At 36.8% G+C, this 15435-nt stretch overlaps 1 protein-coding gene across 5 annotated transcripts in view; it reads right to left on the bottom strand.

The window, feature by feature from the left end:
• Positions 1–15435, bottom strand: part of LOC133534859 (SCY1-like protein 2) — a 170240-nt gene that overhangs the window by 57528 nt on the left and 97277 nt on the right. For all 5 annotated transcript variants that reach the window (XM_061874182.1, XM_061847782.1, XM_061874158.1 and 2 more), the window contains one exon: positions 3638–3862. In XM_061874182.1, the coding sequence (XP_061730166.1) occupies positions 3638–3862 (225 nt within the window). The remainder of the gene's footprint in view (positions 1–3637; positions 3863–15435) is intronic.

The following is a 15435-nucleotide window of genomic DNA, read 5'->3' as shown; positions in this document are numbered from 1 at the left end:
AAACTATAAGGGTTCCTAGTTGACTACGGAACCCTAAAAAAGAATCAGTTTAATATTCACTAATTGACTAAGTCTCACGGTAAGCCAAGAAGGCTTGTGTTGTGGGTACTCAGACAACGATATATATAATATACAAATACTTAAATACATAGAAAACATCCATGACTGATAATAGACGAACCCTACGTTACTTGCATGTTCACGTCAAATTACATGTTATTTCCGAATGCCATTTTAAAATGAGAGTGTAACTTCGGTTGTGTGGCGGCTAGGTTAATGTGACTCTACTTAGCTTTGAAATATTCTGATATAATGGGGGCACAATTGTAGGTCCTTGCATAAAGGGTTATACATATTAGACGCACCTACATGAAACACAGAATCAGTTTTTTGCGTAGGTATGCATGTCCACATTTCAACGTATCAGCAGTCAGTCATCGCTTTCGTTTCGTGTCCGTATAAAACATAACGTATAAGGCACGCAACGCAACGGCAATATTGTCAAGTAAGTTGCATTGTGGGATAAACTTAAAGAGAATTAATGAGCGCACTTTTTGACAGATCGTCGTACCTATACCTTAGCAGTAAATCAATCTACTGTAATTTAAGAATAACTCCATTAATGTAGTCTAGATAAGACAATAAAAACGCAGCGTTAGTATAGCAAAATTAAAGTATAGTTAAATAGAAATAGAAATGACCAGACTCAGTAGAAATACCTGAATGTGATGCAGTTTTGTGTTGTATATTTAAAAATATTACCGTGATGCCAATTAATATTCTGCCTTCTACGTGCAGAACTTGTTATTCACAGAATGAGTTAAAAATAGCTGCAACTTTTATCAGACCCGTTTACTTGAATTTTATTCTCGACTACGGCTCACAGGCATCACTAACAAGTGGTGTGCAGTCAAAGGAGACCATTTATCAAGCTCTCATTACTTGAAGGAGGACTACTACTTTTAGCGCAAACTTCGGTATTGACGTTAAACGCATTGAAGACAGTTTTAAATTTTTAGCTTCACGTTGCACCGATTTTCAGTGTACCTACTATTGGTAGATCTGTAGCAGGTAATTAGTATTAGCGGGAAACGTAGTGGTAACGCCTTCGGGCTACACCGATTTGCACGATTGTTCCTGGCAACATCAGTGGGTTCAAACAGGCTATGTCTGGTCAATTGATTATAGCGACTTGGCGGGTGTTACTGTAAGTAGCAGCGTTGGTGTTGCTGCGTTACTGCTGTAGGCGATGTACCTAATTGTGATAGCGACAGCAATGCAGTGTAGGATATAAGAAAGTGACCTAGTAGTAAATATGAACCTAGTTCAATTTTCATGAGTTTGTATTCCGAGATAGCGTTGACATTTTGATAAACGATTTGAATTGACAAATCTTAGACTTAAATTGACCGGGATATAAACCGTGATTACCTTTTATATTATTATTGGTATAAAAGGTAATCACGGTGTATATCCCGGTCGATTTAAGTCTAGTGAAACTAACCGTGAATCATTGAAATCTGTTATTGACAAATCTTGTGTGTTATTTTTGGCATTTGACTAATAAATGACCTTGATCAGTATTAAACCTCGGCAGAGCTCTTAAAATAAATAATGAAGACAATGATAGAAAGGAATTCGACGAAATCACAGATATGATACGAGCATTTCAAGTTTTAATCATTTTAACCCTGCCTTTGTATAATAGGCTTAATACTTGTCCTCTCTTTATACCTATGCACAAAAAACATTTTCTTTGATTTGTGGATGTGGATTACTAGTATTCAAATTTAGATCTCTAATAATCAATTGACCTTTTTCGAAAAGTAAGGTTTTTCACGGCGACAGTATTTTTATAAGATTGTCCATGGCGATCGACATAAATCAATAAGTTAGGAAGTGTCTCTTAACACCATTTTTGCGTAGCAGTAACAGGATGCTGCTATATTAATAAATAAATAAATAACAAAAACACTTATAACGGCAAAATAGGTACAAGAAAAACTTTCGAAAAATACCCAGTAAACAAACCCCATCAATTTAAGTTAAAAGAAGTACCTGAATGAAAGATATTTTAGTTTCCAAACTGTCCAAGGTAACTGTACCGAACACATTTGCTAGCAGAGGCGGATTTTCTCGAGAGAGCCAAGAACTAAAGTCCTGCAAACTTATGCATGGAAACTGGACCTGGAGAGTATTGAACGTGTAAGCTATTGTTAGTCCGTGTACCTATGTACTTTTGAAAACATATGAATTAAATATATTTAAGTAATATTGAAATTCATAGCAATATATGTTTTTTGTGTATTGTACCATATGTTTGGCTTTACGTTAATCAAAAAACGGTATTTATAAGCCTATGTTCATTTTGAAAGAATTATCCAATAACACCTCAGACCTTAAAGGTTGAAGAGAAAAAAATCCTCCCTACTAGATAAAACGATAAAAATATACCTATTAAGCAAATTTGTTATACTTAAACTTCATTTAAATCCGTTTTGAAAACTTTAGCAATTTTAATACTATTGGTAAGTAGGATTACGAGGAATTAATCAGTTTGCCTTCAGTCGCAGACCGTCTTTTTCGGTGTTTGTGTAAAAACGTAAGCACGTTCGCGTCGTAACTTTGTTTGCGGACCGTACAAGTGAAATCAAGGGCAAATTTCGTTATTGTGATCGAGTTTGAATGGTTACTGAAACTGGCAGCGAGATATTGACTTTTCATCGGAGCGCAATTGAATTTTGGTCCATCGTTTTCATCTTTACCATATTATAAACACTAGTGTAGTACAAAGGGTGCAGTTTCCGTGAAATGTACATATGTTAAGTGGAGTGAAACAAATATGTCAGATTTAGTTTGCATTTGACATTTATAACCAAAACACTTTTACTAAGGTTGTTTTCTTTCAATTATCATGGTTGTCCTTAAAAACTGTTTATATTTTTAAGAATTTTCTTTTGCCTACACACTTTTACCTAGCTAGATGCCACATTAATGAGTGAGATGACACTTTGAGTTTAGTGAGTGAGTCCGAGCGTGGTGAAAATAGTAATTACAGACGTCATAATATCGTCAACGATTAGTGTTTTTACTGAAATTCAGGATTTAGTAATTAGAAGCTTGTCGACGCCTTTTTTGTTTTGCAAACTTAGCTGACACGCTACCGTGATCATCTTGATTTCTGGGAAAATATATATCTATTTAAAACTAACAATAAATGTAGCTATTTTATGATAACATTATTTTTATTGTTATAATTATTGGTGTTGTAATCCATATAATATTTAAAAAAGTCATGCTTGAAAATTCACATTCATTTAAAAGATCTACCATTTCATGCATAACCACTTTTTATTGTGGACAGTCTTTATATAACTAAGTATATGTATTAGGTACCTATGTTCGTGTCGTCGTCAGTCGGGTTAAAGCTTTTAAAAAGCTGGTTGCCTTAGATTTGGGTTCCGAATGGTAAGTAGTAGTAAGAGCAGCTAAAGATTCACTGCTTAAAGTATCAGTAAGGCGCTTTTAACGACTGGAATTGGTAGTGTCCGTTGCCTGCATCGCATCTGGTGAGCCAGATCACGCTCGTTTATCTTCGTCGTCGTGGTAAAAAATACAATTATGAAAGTAGACTTACATGCCAGGCGAGTATGTTGTGCAGGCTGGCAAGTACGTGTTCAGAGGCAAAGGCGATGGTATTGTGGCCCTCTTCGAGCGAGTGAATGATCTGCAGCATTTTCGGGTGGCGCAGCTTTTCAAGCAGGGCTACGCATGCTCGAAGGCGGTCGAGCATGCTCTCCTTGCGTTTCGGCTTGTATAGTTTCTCAGCTATCCGCTTGTCGAATATGAATACTGAGCATTCCTGAAACAAAAATACTGATTAGGAAATTGTTACGTATTTGGTTCAACATGATTTAAAATCGCATCTACATGGTATACAGTATTGGAAACGAATATTTCCGGTTGAAAAACTGGATATCTTGAGTGTTGAGTGCCTATCTGCCTACAGAGTGACAACCCTGGTGTACAAAATATTCAAGTTGATAAGCATGACCAAGTGCGGTTAAGCAGTTTCTCCCAGAATCAGTATCAGATTTTAATAATTAAGTTTTGTTCTGGCTTGTATGCAGTGAATTGATACAATATGTTTAGGTGTCTTGTTTTCAAATATGCGAACTAATTTTGCAACTTTCGTTAAATTATCGTCTTTCATTGATTTAGTATTCATTTTAGTTTTTTTTTTTCAGGTTTTTTAAGTATTGCAAATTTCTAACAATGCTATGCACCTACAAATTGTCTGAAAACAAACGAATTTTTATTACGAATTTATTTTTAGTATCACAATTCGACCGAAATTATAGCTTTATAAAGTATAATACAATATGTCCAGCGGCACTTTTCTGATTTTAAAATTCAATTATTAAAACTAAAACTTAAATACTAATTATCAAATGCTTGTAATTCTTAAAATAATTAAAAAAATAAAAAATCATACGAAGGGGCATAGCTATGGTTGAAAGACATCAAATAGTGTCAAGATAAATGAGGAGAAATAATAGAGAAAAATGAGGACTACGATTGTATGCAAAGGCGATTTCGCGCGGTCGTCCCCTTTTATCTTAATAAAAACCGAACATTCCTCTTTATATACTTATTTTACGTTACTTCAAAAATCTTAAACTATGTGTAGGATTACCAATAAGTAAATAAATATGTAGATATCATAGGTATATTATTTTCACTTCTCATATTTGTAAAGTTCGTCTCTACATTGTGTGCAGGCTGCATTAAATGGCTTTTTATGCTCTGGTGTATAAAGTAAAACCATGTTTTAAGACCCTATAACTTATTAATAAAGTCCACTTCCCCGCCATACAGCGACGGGCGTGCGGTGCCGCCTTGTGCGCTGCGGCGCCCTCCACCGATGACTATGACAACTATGAATATTTAGTTAATTTATAAATTAAAATATGATAATTTATTAACCTTGAACCCGTGCGTGTGTTATTAAACATTGCGTCGTGGATGTAGATTGTGGGTACGATGGCCAAGGTAAAATGGGACTCTGCAGAACGCGTCTGGCGGATGCACCCGAAATGTTGGGCCAAACTATATACACATGGACACATGATGGACATCATCGGGGGGAAGAAAGACTAAAACGGAGATGTATGTATGTATGTATGTCACTTTATTGCACATAAACAGGTTAACATAAAACAAACAAAACAAAACAAAAAGTTAAGTACAAAGGCGAACTTATCCCTAAAAGGGATCTCTTCCAGCTCACCTTTGAGAAAATGCCTTTGAGATGATGGAGGATAGACATTATTTGATATACTAAGCAGGAGGTGCCGGGTTCGAATCCTGGTAAGGCCATTTATTTGTACACAAATATTTGTTCCTGGGTTATGAATATATACTATGAGTATTATTAATATCTATATATTATAGGTATACTCGTGTATTGTTGTCTAATACCCACAACACACACCTCATTGAGCTCACTGTGGGACTAGGTCGACCTGTTTACGTACGAGTAAGTTTTTGGCAAAAATATCATTTTTGGTACAAGCTTTTATGGCTGACTGTCCTATAGGCTAATAAACCTAATGTTCCTGATAATAGACCTAAAGCACCAGAAATATATACAATTATTGTTTAAATATTATTCGGTGTATTGTCATTTGTCCCCGCCCCACGTGACCGCTGCAATACATGAGGCGGGGACAAGAAGGAATGATTTATATGAAGCACTTATTGCCATTTGTGCCCGGCGGGAACAAATGCGAATATACCTATTTTTCAGGAAATAGAAGTAAAGGACTCAGTCATAAAATACCATTTCGCTGTCTACTTAAAGGATCGGAAATTACTTCTGAATAAAAATTGGTTTCTCTTTTAGTTGTACAATCTACTTTTTTATAAAAAAAAATTATAGCAACCTTTCTATCGCCTATGGGGAAAGTTAGTTAATACCTGCAACCAGAGATGTGACTTATTTGACATACGTGTATTCAAAATGCAAATACAAAATGCAAAAACCATTTTTTTAATTCGGATTTAAGAAAACTCTTTTGTATTTTATTTAAAATAGGTTTTGGAACCTATTTTCTATTTACAAGATACTTTTTATTAGGTAAAGTAGGTAGGAGTTACAATCTATTCTGACGTTAGAATCCATGTAACTGTCTCATTATTTTAGCTTAGAACTGTTGAAGCTGTCAGTAATGCTGTACATGACCACAACCGTTGCGAGTGGTTAGTGTTAAAGTGGAATCTTGAGCCTTGCGAGGGTTTCGAGGCACGAGAGGTGAACAAAACTTTCTGCCCTAGTGAAACACAAACAAGACCTTTTCACCACACTAACGAATATACTAGCTGTAAAACATTACAAATCTAAATTAATGCTTTTAAAAATTGACCGCTAAAAACCATCGCTTAAAAGTTCATTCTACTGGTTAACATGAGGAAACAACTCGTGTAGATACTCTAAGAGGACTGATAGACACACCGTTTTCAAAGAATAAAGAGTATCTCTCCAATCGGAAATTCCGTGTAAAACCATTTAGTTCAGCCAGGTTTTCACTATTTAGAGTACATTTTATTGAAATATATTTGTATTATAAAACAGTATGAAAAACGATTTTGTATTTTGCAATTGAAATAGGGAGTATTTCGATTTTGTATTTAAATACTTTTTAAAAACTATTTTTCTCATCTCTGCCTGCAACACAACAGAGCTATCGATGCAAAATACTGTACATAACAAATGTCTTCTTAATGCCCTCGACCTCTCAGAGCCGATACTTCCGCATTCAATTTGTTTGTCACTTAACTCAAACCATTTAGAAATCTGCAAAATTTTTATCTGTCTATAAAGTGCTTTTTATTGAACCATCAAGCACGTAAAAGACCTAATGGCACTCAAATCGGTACGTTAGCTTTGCGGCTGAAACAAAATAGGCCTTGTTAAATTTTATTCTCATAGCTTCCTTTGGTGCCATCTAAACTTTGACCGTCGATTGGATTACATGGGACCGTCGGATGAGGGTGTGCACAACCGTTTGTTGTGTAAAGTTTCATCTAACGTTGAGGAGATCCTTGGAAGAAGCTTTTGCGTCTCATTGTTTCGTAGACGTGTGTCGACGTCGTATATATTAGTAAAATGTGAATTTACATATTACGTTTAACGGCCTAAGCTGGTCGCGGTTTTATCATACATTATCGTAACCGTCACGTTCCGTTAAATTATCCTACTTTGCTCCATTTTACCTAAAATTCTTAGTTGGCTAACAAGGTTTCCTAGTTGGCTATAAAGCTCTAAAAAGGTGTCAAAAATTGCTGTTAAGAATCATAGTATTAAATTTCTTGCAGCAGGTTGTTTATGTCTGCTTTTTTAGGCAACTTAATTTTGTTTTGCATTTTTGTATTATTAACAAATGCATTGTTGTACCAATAGGTACATAAATTGGTTGTAAATATAAAAATGTATGTTATAATATGGAAGCCACTAAAATACGTTTTGGTATTTGTTTAACAATTGCATTCTTGTATTACATATTTACAAATTATGAGATGATAGTTATAATAATTGGTGGATAATTTGGGTGAAAGTATTTAAGCATTTATATTTAAAGTTGTACCTCCAACGGGCATTTTTTTTGTAATTTTCACTTAGAATCACGAGCTCTTTCGATCCTCATACGAGAAAAAAGTGGGCTCAATTTCATACTTTTTTGTTTGTCTATTTGGTTACGGTTAAGGCCCATTTAGATTATACAAGTTTTTCGTACGAAATACGTCTATAAATGTAAGCATTGTAAGCAATTATTTTGTTGCAATAATAGTATTCAAGAATTGCATTGCAGTAATTAAAAAACAGAATTCAATTATTGAATAAGTACAAATATTGACCTACTTTGTTTACATTTATGACATTGCACGAAAATAATTTCATTCAAGTCTTGACAAGTCCAAAACTTTTACTCGTGTAAAACATAACATATTGCTGCAATAATTGTATGTATTTGCAGTCACAGATTTCAATTCAATATCGAACGTTCAATGTGAGTGGTAATAAAAATGAGCAAAAATGTATTAAAATTTGGTTCTTTTGATGTGACAAAATCTATAGAAATATAAAGAAACCAAGTTTGTGGGATATGGAAAAAAATAAATAATAATCGAAAGGACTGCATGCGATTCTACTCTGAAAGCATTTCAGCAGAAATTATTTAAAAATTAAAAAACTTTAGAGTCATTTCAACGAGAGCCTTGCTGGGCACTTACTCGCTAAGCAACTGAACGAATACAAGTCCTTGGGCTTTCTTCATCTATACTGCATATGCACGAAATCCATCTTTAGAATGATAGTAGGTTGAGCGGCATTTATTGCATTCAACCGACTGTTGATCTCTGTTTACATCTATTCCAAAATTGAAATCAAATTGCCTCAATACGCAAGAATATCACGTTAGATTTAGACTGTGCATTTTTTTATTTCCTCAATTTAATTGAATGGTATGTGCAAGAAAGTTGTATAATGTAAATGGGCCTTTATAGAAGGTTGTATTGAAAACGTAACCAAACGGACCGGAAACAATGGAAACACTTTTCACAGTAAAAATGGAAAAAGCTCGTGATTCAGGGTAGATCAAAGAGTAAAGTAAGTGGGTAGATATAACATAAAAAAAATCCCATTTCTAACACATTTGTCCAACTTTAAACAGAAATACCCGTTTTCATCTACGATATTTTATTTAGCTAAGTACTTACGGCGTTATTCATAAAATCATAAACACGTTACTGGCCTGAATTAGCTATGAATCGTTTGTCTTTATCTGTCATTTTGACTTCTGTATTTGTCAAAAAGGGATAAAACATAATTTAACTAAATCAGGCCCGCAAAGTTTTATGAATAAGGGGGTTACTATTTAGAAATAGGTTTGGAGAGTATAATTCAGCAATGTTATTTATTGATTGACATGTGTCATAAAAATTGTTTTATAAAAAGATTTTTTTTTCTTTTGTCTATAGTTGCGTCATTACTGCTACGGCCTTGACTATGGAAGCCTTGACGAAGGCGCTGTCACTGTAAATTTCCTTGATAAAATGAGGGACGGATTGAATGTCAAAATCGCGGCAGTAATGCGGCGGCAAACGTCACCTATTTTATCAAGGAAATCGATTCAGTAATGTCGCAACAGTGATTCAGCTGTTATTGCTATCGGCATGTTGCCATAATCCTATATACATAGAATGGAGTCTACGTTTTTATAATAATAAAAATAACAATAATAATTCAGCCTATATACGTCCCACTGCTGGGCACAGGCCTCCTCTCATGTGCGAGAGGGCTCGGGCTATAGTCCCCACGCTAGCCCAATGCGGATTGGGGACTTCACATACACCTTTGAATTTCTTCGCAGATGTATGCAGGTTTCCTCACGATGTTTTCCTTCACCGAAAAGCTAGTGGTAAATATCAAATGATATTTCGTACATAAGTTTTGAAAAACTCATTGGTACGAGCCAGGATTTGAACCCGCGACCTCCGGATTGAAAGTCAGACGTCATATCCACTCGGCCACCACCGCTTAACACACACACACACGTTTTTATAATTCAATTCAAATTGAAAATCAAGTGTGTACATTGAAATGTTTAGAATAACTTATGAATGTGCACAATTTCGAGTTTTTACGACCCTATCTATATTAGACAGATAATAGGTACTTACAGTTTTTTTGTGGGTATCACACATCTCAGGTCAGATTTATTGTCATAAACCTAACCTCCCAGTAACATAATAAAATATGAAAATAACAAAACAATAACATTCATTTCTGGTTTAATTCTGACTTCCTGATTATTTTCCCTTAACATAATAATATAAATAATGTTCGCACTAAAATTTATGTAAGGCATTGAGGCGACCGACCCCTAAATTTGATCCGAGGTCGTAGGGGTGGGCACGCGGCGATTGCTCCAGAGGGGAGGAGCGGGTAGGGGGAGGGGGGGGGGAGGTATCTGTGGACCCAGAACGCGGGTCGGTCAAGCCGGGGTCGCGGACACTTGTAGCTTCTGGTATTCAAACACTGACTTCAATGAAACATTCTAATCGTAACATCACCATTATCATGATATTCATGATGTTATGAATTGTAATTGCCGTTTTTTAACCTACAACAACTAAGATTTTATGTTTTAATCATCTGCGATTGAAGTAATGTTTTTTTTTTTCTTTTATCATTAATATATGCTAACCAGTTATGTAATAAAAGTAAAAGGGTTTCTATAAAATACTTTATTAAATTATTTATTAAAACTATTCCTATTTATTTTTAGTTTATCAAGCAAAGAATAATTTAATAGTTTTTCACATTCTCCCTATTTACAATACCTCTATGAATAAGTTTAAATTATTCTCGTATGAAAATTCCAAAAGGGCGGACCAGTATTTCTTTCAGTTGTAAGTAATTAAAAAATCTATTTCTCGGCATCAAGATGAAAATCTTTGTGTCTGAATATCTCGAAGGATCCTGCCCACCCGTCACCTTCCGCCCACGTTGCAAGGCGCCTAAACTCCGCCTCGCACATCGATGTGTGTTCAAAATCGGATCTTATAATACGCTTAGAAGAGGACTTGAGGTCACATAATGTTAAGGTTAAATTCCAGGTCTACCTTTCAATGCCGCATTATCCCGGATATTATCAAAGTCATCGATAAATTAAGTGATGATCCCGACGATTAGCCTGCGATTTGTTTGGAATTGCCAGCGATAATGCGGCGACATACTATTAAATTCGTTGCTTCTAAACCTAAAATAAATAATTTTACAAAAAAATTATAATTATTTTAAAGCAACACTTATATAGATATATTAAAAAAATATATGATTGGTTTGCATGTATTAATGAAGAAATTTTAAAATATCGGCCAAGTGCGTGACAGACCACGCATAATGAAAGGTTCTATAGCTGTAGATCAGTATACATTAACTAATAGCACGCTAGAGGGGCATCTAACAAACTTGCCAACTCACAATATGGGTCCCCGAAAACGGCCGCTCGCACGGAGCGACAAGGGGACAACATTGCGTGAGCGGCTCAGGGTGTGGAGAGGTGTACGCCGCTTTCTACCCAGTGGCCACTGTGCCAACTCGCGTCTTATGCAAATTTCACTTCCACCCTGCGAGCATATAGGTCTGGCACCCCACTCTGGATGGCCGGTAAAAGCAAGCCAGAGGTGAGAGTCCTGCGGCCCCTGCTCAGTGTTCACTCCAGCCGACCAATCAAGGCAAGCCGGAGAGAAGGGCCTGACCGACTCTCGGGGTATGGGACCCAAGGGATGTCACTTCCCATTCAGCTCGCCACAAGCTGCCCTGGGGGCTTATTATTATTATTATTATTATTTGTATGTCGTTTACAAATTCTCGGGATCATGGGGTCCCGGGCATTTTGAAGGCGTGCGTGGGGCCGAAGCCAACACGTAGATACCCCTTGTAATAAGACAATTTATTCTAAAAGTAATGTGACACCAACCGACGATTATCCCTGTTCACATTATTGCAGTGCACCCAAGGACAAGCCCCGGTCAGTGTAGGACTATTGTAAGAAAAAGGTACAAAAATAAACCGGGATATTGGGTTGAGTTACTAGCGGACTGGTAACCGAGACTATGGAGGTGACTATGGCACCTGCCCTGATCATATGTTAAAAAACACGAAACAATGGACAGGTGGTGACTCGCCAACTCACAATATGGGTCCCCGAAAACGGCTGCTCACACAGAGTGACAAGGGGACAACATTGCGTGAGCGGCTGAGGGTGTGGAGAGGTGTGCGCCGCTTTCTACCCAGTGGCTGTCAGCAGCCACTGTGTCAACTCGCGTCTTAGATTGAAACATAGTGTTTTGGACCCGGGTACGTCCTTAAACTACGTCCAAAAGAGAGGTATGGGCATTGTGAATGTCATCTGGCCTTGTGTGGTAGGGCACAGCCAGTGGATGTCATTCCAGATCTAGAGCAGAGCCCAACTGGGGAAGTACCTCCACCTTACAGAAAACAGCAGCCAAATAACACTAGACCCTACTCATAGTGTTGTGTTCCTGCCGGTGAGTAAGGTTGCCAGAGCTCACCGAGGGGGGGCGGGCTTAGGGTCGGCAACGCGCATGTAACTCCTCTGGAGTTGCAGGCGTACATAGGCTACGGAGACTGCTTACCATCAGGCGGGCCGTATGCTTGTTTGCCACCGACGTAGTATAAAAAAAAAAACATCGTAATGGACATTGGGACTTAAGAGGTTATAAATAACTTGCAAAAGACTCTTTATACGATATAAAACGACACAAGGAAGACCATAGAAGCAAAAAGGCGAAGCTGAAAAAAGTCATTAATGGCTAAAGCGATCGTGATCAAAATAATTTTCGAGGAAAGTGTTTAAGAAGCTTTATTTCCTGTTTTTTTTCCATATTTTTTGTACGCTCGGTTAAAAGTTTATGGAACAAAATATTTTCGATTTTCAGAGCGGTTATTTCCAAAAGTATACACTGAATCAAAAACGCTCTTAGCAATATCAAGTTATTTTTAAAGACCTATCGAATGACGTGCCACGTGTTTATTTTAATGGAAAAAAACTTTTCTCCCTTTTGCCAGCCTAACGATCTTTTATAGGATACATTTCGGAGAGTGTGCTGAGGAATTGCACAACCTTATTCCTCCGTCCCCATTTCACCATCGGACTACCAGACAATCGGCACTTCGGCATCGCTTCATGGTAGGTATTCCACAAATACGCACGAAGCGTTTCGCTTCAACATTCCTTATGCGAACTGCCAAGGAGTGGAATGCCCTGCCCGAGTCTGTGTTTCCGTATGAGTACAATCTGAATCTCTTCAAGGCTAGAGTAAATAGGTATCTCATAGGCAAGCGTGCTCCACCGTAGACCGCATCATCACTTACCATCAGGTGTGATCGTGGTCAAATGCCTGCCTATCCTCCATAAAAAAAAATAAAAAAAAATAGTTACATGTATGGAGTGCTGTGCAATACAGTACCCCTAGTGTATATAAATTCGATTTCCAAACGTGACGTACGCGTTTGCGTTTAGTCTCATTTTGTATTGGATTTCGAAAGAGCGCGCCAAGCGGGACGTTTTGGAAACTCAAAATCCTATACAAAATGAGACTTAACGCAAACGCGTTCGTCACGTTATGATGTCGATCAAAGTTACACTAGGGGTACAGATAGAAAAACGAATTTTTGCCATATTGGATCCGGAACCGTACAAAGTATTACTCCATTTGCAATGATGCAATATTCATTTATAAATCGCATCAAACCACTCAAATGAAATATTAACAAGCTCAGGCCAATCAGGTACGTACAAGATTGGATCCCAGTTAAGTCTTATTGGTATTTTTTCTTTTATTTGCAGTGTTTGATTGTAATATGTTTGTTCGGGTTAAATCTTGCCAGTTAAATTAAACCCACTCCCAAATACAAAAATTTAATCGACAAATAATTCTAATCATCGAACCTGATCAAAATTTGCCACGAAAATCGGTTAACATAATTGCGACCTGGAGAGGAGAACATCCGGACATACGAAAGCATTTTTGCCCAACCTGAAATGGAGACCTTCGCTAACGCTGAGTGAATTACACGAAGATATTTATTAAGTGCATTTAAACTATGTTCAAGCCGTTATGTATATATTATCCATCTGATATTATCCAGTTACCTACCTCGTTAGCGCGTTGATCAGATGCCTCTCGCCATAAACCGAAGTTCAACATTACGAGTGCAAACCATCATATCACCAGTGCGGCGAACTTTAAAACCAATTACGTACTGCTTACTCGTACACAAACTAGGTGTTTATTTTCTGAATTTAAAAACGTTGCGCATAAAGGAACATTTTTCCGTTTAAAATTTGCGATTATTGACAATAGGTGCACATGAACAATAACGAACAAACATGAAAACTTCGTCAATTTGACCAGTAACCATAATAATAAGTATGTAAGCCACTTCTGACAAAAAGTGAGGCCATATACCTGGTATGTACCTATATAGTTACGTTACGTACCTACGTACGTACGTATGGTATATCCACTATACACCGAAATAGCGCCAGTCCATTTTGATGCCATCTAGCCTCAGAGAGACCGCATTTGGCAATCCTATTAATGGATTGATTCAAAACTCCAACCAATATCTCTTATTGCTCCGTCAGCCCTGTAGCCATACGAGTAGGCACTGATACTTATTCCTAAAATAATTAGTCTAATATAAACACAGATAGATGGACACGATACAAATATATTCATTGAATTTCTTTCAAAGCTGCTATTTGTCAGTTTAGTTAAAAAGATCCTCGAGACGTATTTAGAATCCATTAAGCAAATAAGACGTGGGTATATACCGTTGCTGTGGTGACTACGGCACTTACGAGTTTCCCGGTAAACTAGCTTATTTTATATAAAGCTGAAGGCCTTATTGTTTGTTTACTGGAACCTCTTTATCCTTACATCTAGCGCGGGATAAATATAACAGTTCTTTGTTTCTTGAACTTTTTATTGCGTCTTAGAGTTTCTCTATGTTTAAGGAGTATGGAATTTTATTCTATTTAACAACAATGAGACAGGTAAAAGTGCAATCTTCATTTGTTTAAAATGTAAAATGTGAATGAAAAAAGTAAATTCAAGTAGATCAAGTGCGACGGTTTACTCGTAAAAAAGGCTTAAGGTGGCATAAAAGTGAATATTAAATAATACAGTATTTTAGGCGCAATGGGTAATTAGGAAAATATTACGTTGTAAACAGTACCCCTAGTGTAACTTTGATCGACATCATAACGTGACGAACGCGTTTGCGTTAAGTCTCATTTTGTATAGGATTTTGAGTTTCCAAAACGTCCCGCTTGGCGCGCTCTTTCGAAATCCAATACAAAATGAGACTAAACGCAAACGCGTACGTCACGTTTGGAAATCGAATTTATTTACACTAGGGGTACAGATACTCAACTAGCTCGCATCATACTCGTATTACGCTCACACTAAATACGTATTTACTCAGGAATTCAAAGTATTTACGACAATTCCTCATTAGAAAGGGTTAGTAGCGTTGAGTATGAGACGTTCGCAATATGCAAAAAGTAAGCAGATTACGTATTTAGATTTTACAAAATATAATCTGGTGGATTTGCATAAGAATGATAGGTCTGCCTTTTAACTGAGGCGGTTAGTAAGAAGTTAATATGTGACCGGGGCCGGCAAAACTTCCAACTATGTCGCTTGCTATAAGGACGAGATTTGCTTGTATCTGTATATGAACAAAGGCGTCCTTATGGTAAGCGACAAAGTGGGACGTTTTACCAGCCGCGGTCACATATGGTCATACATACACAGACTGGTTAAAAGTTTGGCTTC

This window comes from Cydia pomonella, chromosome 1 (assembly GCF_033807575.1).
Source record: "Cydia pomonella isolate Wapato2018A chromosome 1, ilCydPomo1, whole genome shotgun sequence".
NCBI classification, from domain to species: Eukaryota; Metazoa; Arthropoda; class Insecta; order Lepidoptera; family Tortricidae; genus Cydia; species Cydia pomonella.
This window is presented reverse-complemented; position numbering and strand designations above follow the sequence as displayed.